Source organism: Octopus bimaculoides, chromosome 17 (genome assembly GCF_001194135.2).
Source record: "Octopus bimaculoides isolate UCB-OBI-ISO-001 chromosome 17, ASM119413v2, whole genome shotgun sequence".
NCBI classification, from domain to species: Eukaryota; Metazoa; Mollusca; class Cephalopoda; order Octopoda; family Octopodidae; genus Octopus; species Octopus bimaculoides.
In genome coordinates, this window is record NC_068997.1 from 27,124,368 (window position 1) to 27,129,152 (window position 4,785).

Sequence of the window (4,785 nt, forward strand, 5' to 3'; positions counted from 1 at the left end):
CAAGGTGTTCAGAGTCATCACTCGTAATGGCAATGTTATGCCTCCATTCATCTTCCCACATGGCCTCATACTCAACATGGAGACCTACATCAAGTGCCTGGAAGAGGTAGTGCTGCCCTGGGTCAAGAGAGTGGCTGCTGGAAGACCCTATGTTTGGCAACAGGACTCTGCACCATGCTACACAAGCAAGAGAACCCAGTCATGGCTGTCAGACAATTTCTGCAACCACATCACCCCTAACATCTGGCCACCTAACTCCCCAGACTGCAACCCCCTTAATGATTATGTGTGGGATGCAGTTGAGCAAGAGACCAACAAAACTCTTTGTAACACCAAAAATGAACTGAAGGCAAGGATTATGGCAACATTCACCAACTTAAACAAGGAAGAGTTGCAGGAGATTCTGAAGTCATCTGGAGACTGTATTTGAAGCCAATGGTGATTTATTGAATAAATTTATTGTTTAGTATTTCAAGATATTTTCATGTAATTTTGGTAAATATCTGTTAAAATGAGATGTCAGTGTTATTTTCCTTTTTGCATAATTTAGATGCCAATTTATTCATCACACCCTGTATATTGCAGCAGTAATTCCCAGTTATGAAGAGAAGTTGATACAGAAGTTTCCATGTCTGTTTCTATGATTACATCTCACTTTTTAAAAATGGGAGGACATTTCTCATTCTTAATCATCATCATCATCACCATCACCACCACCATCATCATCATTTAACATCCATTTTACATGCTGGAATGTGTCGGACAGTTTGATAGGAGCTGGCCAGCTGAGGAACTGTCCAGACTCCAGTTGTCTGTTGTAGCATGGTGTCTATGGCTGGATGCCTTTCCTAATGCCAACTACTTTACAGAGTGTGTTGGGTGCTTTTTATGTGCCACTAGCACAGGTATGTTTACATAGTACCAGCATGAGTGCATTTTATGTGTTACCAGCATCTGTAAAGGACAAACCTGTATGAATGAAAATGTGAATGATCATGGCTGGAGCACCTTTCATCTTATTCCTGCTCAATGTGGGATAATCTGGTATTGAACAACAAAAACGACACTCATTTCTATTTCCGTGGCAGAAAAAACAGATTTTTGGAGAAATAAACATCATACAATGTGGACGACAATGTGATGTAATGCCTTAATTAGTGGAGATGGTTTAATGACTAAAGGAATGATAAAAATTCACTTAAATGTTTTGATTTCTTTTTTTTTTTTCTCACTTGTTTTATGTTTCCGAAATCGTCTGGAAGTTCATTCAGCTCATTGTTTGTCAGTATAACTTTCTCTAGTTTAGGTAGCTGACATATCATGTCTGGACACTTTCTCAAATGTTTTTGTGACAAATCGAGTGTTTTACTACGGCTATTTAAGATACGTCCAATTATTGGAGTTACCATTTTGACGCTTTTGTGTCTCCGTGGCAATGGTGTGAGGTTTGAGAAACCAATTGTTTTCGTATTTATTAAGTAGCGTGAAAGAGAAAAAAGTAAGAAACCAATAGGAAAGAAATATAAATTTGGATCAAGATTATTTATTTTTTATTACATTTAATCATTGCTAAATTTGATTTAAAAATTTAAAGTGTTTTCAATAACGAAAGTAAAAAGACGAAAGTAATACTAGCTTTATTAGCGGTGTTTATAACTTCTGAAACAGAAAAAAAAAAAAACAACATGGCGCAATGTCGTTATTTGGAGTGTTTTTATTTCCCCATTTAGACAGAAAACGCTTCAGAAAACTGACAGTAGAGGTTTGAAAATTATATTTATTTGTACTTACATTTTCGCTGCTCAAAATGACTTGATATTCACCGTCTGATATAACCGTGTAAATCAATTTTTGTATACAATTTGTATACAAACATCGTGGAACGCCGCTTATTAGGAACTGAGAACTCCCGGCAATCCCGAATTTGCTATTCAGATATTGTGTATTCACTCCATTAAAGTTGCTAATGTCCTTGGGAAAAGTGTGAACGTCACAACGTTCCTTTTTACCAATCTGTTTTAGAAATTATTAGACAAAAAGAGTAATTTTTAAAAACTAGTATACTTAACGAACCATCGACTGATCAAGTTCTCGATTCGCATCTATCTTCTGAAGATGGCTAATCTTAGCTTCATAGACGATGAATCTATTCATCGTTTGGAAGGCAGCAGTGAAAAAGTTGGGGGTTTGGTTGTGATGAAGAAAAGCCCTTCTTCCACTGACACTTCGTTCAAGTTTCAAAAACCAGGTGTATCCCTCTTGGGTCTCGACAGACTGGCTGCCCAAAAGCGTAAAGTCCATGACCACGGAGATACAGAAGAATCAAAAGAGAAGAGTCCCAAAGGAAATATTGAAGAAATAAGATCGAAATCCCATAAAGAGAGGTATGTCTACTCGTTCTTTGTATTTATGTATACAGAAATTCTGTGTTTGTAAGTTTGGGTGATGGAATCATCACTTTCCACCATTCTGCAAACGCGTTGATTGATGAGCAAGTCTCAGTGTGGTCCCTCAACTGGCTACAAATAGCAACCAAGTTTCCTATAAAACATACTTTTATGCCTTAACCCCCCCCCCCCCAACACATTGGACAATGTATTCATATGCGATACACTAGTTTTCAATCATTGGGATGCAGGCTTGCTGAAGTACCGCTTTGCGGTGGACCTAGTCAAACAGCAATCCCAGTACTTATTTTTTTAAGTCTAGTACTTGTTTTATTGGTCTTTTATTGTCGAACCGCTAAGTTATGGAGATGTAAACAAACCATCACCGGTTGTCAAGCGATAGGGCAACATAAACAAAGATACATACAGTCACATACACACATTTATATATACATGTATACGACGGGTTTCCACACAGTTTCAAATTCATTCACAAGGCATTGGTTGGTCCATGGCCTTAGTAGATGACATTTGCTCAATTTGCCATGCAGTAGGACTGAACTCGAAACCATGTGATTGCTAAGTGAACTTCTTAATCACATTTTCATGCCTGCACGTGTGTGAGAAATATATAGACTAATAAAGAAATTGGATGATCACGGCTGGAATGTCTTTAATCATAGATTTTACTTGATCAAGCTGACTGAGGGATATATGTTTTTCTGTTTTTAACTGACATAGCCGTGTGGTTTTGAGTTGATGGTTTTCATGGTGCTATGAATGAAGCACCTGTGCTGGTGCCATGTATCAAGTACCCATGCTAGTGCCACAAAGTACTTGTGCTGATGTCACCAGCCATAAAAACCATGCCAAAACAGACAATTGGTGCCTGGTGCTGCTCTCAAGCTTGCTAGCATGGAAAACGGATTTCAAAGGATGATGATGTTAGAAAGCAATCAGCTATGATAAAGATTTACACAAGAATGTAAAACATTCCTTCTATGCTGTTGTGGAACAAAAAGAGCAATGTGTCTCCTGACAGACTGTTTTATAATTTGTTGATTTTTTGTCAGGGAAGACCTACCCCATCTCTTTTCCCAGTTAATAGCATTGACTGTTCAGCTTCTATATAAAGCAGTCAGCAACTATGCTTCTACTGTGATGGATAGATTAATTTGCATATTTGTGCTTTGTCCAGAGGAAGGGCTATGGCCTTTATGGGCTCTCTAGACCATTGAGATCAATGCCATTGATGTTTGTGAACAGCTGTAAATAGGTAGTTGCAGGAAGGGAAGTCCAGTTGGATGGCATTTTGGAGAAAAAGGACTGGTGAAAATGGTTAATGCAAAATTGAGAAGCAGACGCAATACAGGTAATGATTGGAATAGAGAGCTGAATAAGTCAGGGATGCTTGAGTGGAGCTGGAGAACATGGGCTACTGTATTACTGGTAGAAAAGACAGAGGCAGGGGATGCAAAGGGGCTTAGTTGTTATGCTTTTTAAGTCATCTCTTGTGTTATCTGCACTGTTTGAAAACCAGGACATGTTGAGTGCTTTCATGTTTCTCCCCAATGATGATTTTTTGTGAGAGTGTTAAAGTGTAGCCAGTGTGGAGACTTTATGTGGTTACTCTGTCTGTTAGAAATCATAGTCAAATTTCTCTCAAACACTTTTATATGTTATTGAGACACACACACCATAGCATGTTTGTTATTATTATTTTGATGGTTTAATTAATTAATTACTATTAATACCTGACCAGACATTATCGTGCTCCACGAGATGAGACCCCATCACATCCCGGGGGTGTCAATACTGTAGCAAAGGAAAAGATCAAAAGTCGTCATCATCGAGAGCGTGGGGTTTTTGCATCATCAAAAGACAGCAAGAAGCATAGGAGTGAAACATCGGAGAATGAGTCTCGAAGTTGGCAGCGGAAAAGCGATCGAGATAAAAGCTCCAAGCACCGAGACAGAGATGAACGAGAGCGAAGCAGGCATCGAGACCATCATAAAAGTTCTCGTGAGTAGAATCTGACCATTTGATTTGTTCTCTTTATTATCAGTGTCACCATTTAATGTCTGTTTTCTTTGCTGGCATCGGTTGGACAGTTCACCTGGAGCTGGCAAGCCAGAGGACTGCACCAATGTCTGCCTTGGCTTGGTTTCTTTGGCTGGATGCACTTCCGAATGCCAACCACTTCACAGTGTGTGGGAGTTTTTTTATGTAGCATTGACACTAGTGATATCACCAAGTTACTCGTGAGACAAGACTCCTCAACTGAAAATGTGGGCTAGTTTTGAGGGAGGTGATAGCCACATGATTCTGTGAATCCATATATTACACTACAGATGTGTATGTATATGTTTATGTATATATATATGTGTATGTATATATA

At 38.7% G+C, this 4,785-nt stretch overlaps 2 protein-coding genes across 3 annotated transcripts in view; one reads left to right on the forward strand and one right to left on the reverse strand.

The window, feature by feature from the left end:
• Positions 1–1,440, reverse strand: part of LOC106878479 (leucine-rich repeat-containing protein 69) — an 11,155-nt gene extending 9,715 nt beyond the window's left edge. For both annotated transcript variants that reach the window (XM_014927697.2, XM_014927698.2), the window contains exon 1: positions 1,233–1,440. In XM_014927697.2, coding sequence (XP_014783183.1) covers positions 1,233–1,409 — 177 coding nt within the window. In that variant the 5' untranslated portion in view covers positions 1,410–1,440. The remainder of the gene's footprint in view (positions 1–1,232) is intronic.
• Positions 1,441–1,660: 220 nt separating this feature from the next.
• LOC106878466 (pre-mRNA-splicing factor ATP-dependent RNA helicase PRP16) overlaps positions 1,661–4,785 on the forward strand; it is a 70,456-nt gene continuing 67,331 nt past the window's right edge. The window contains exons 1-2 of the mRNA XM_052974133.1: positions 1,661–2,384; positions 4,150–4,409. Of these exons, the coding sequence (XP_052830093.1) occupies positions 2,116–2,384; positions 4,150–4,409 (529 nt within the window). The 5' untranslated portion in view covers positions 1,661–2,115. The remainder of the gene's footprint in view (positions 2,385–4,149; positions 4,410–4,785) is intronic.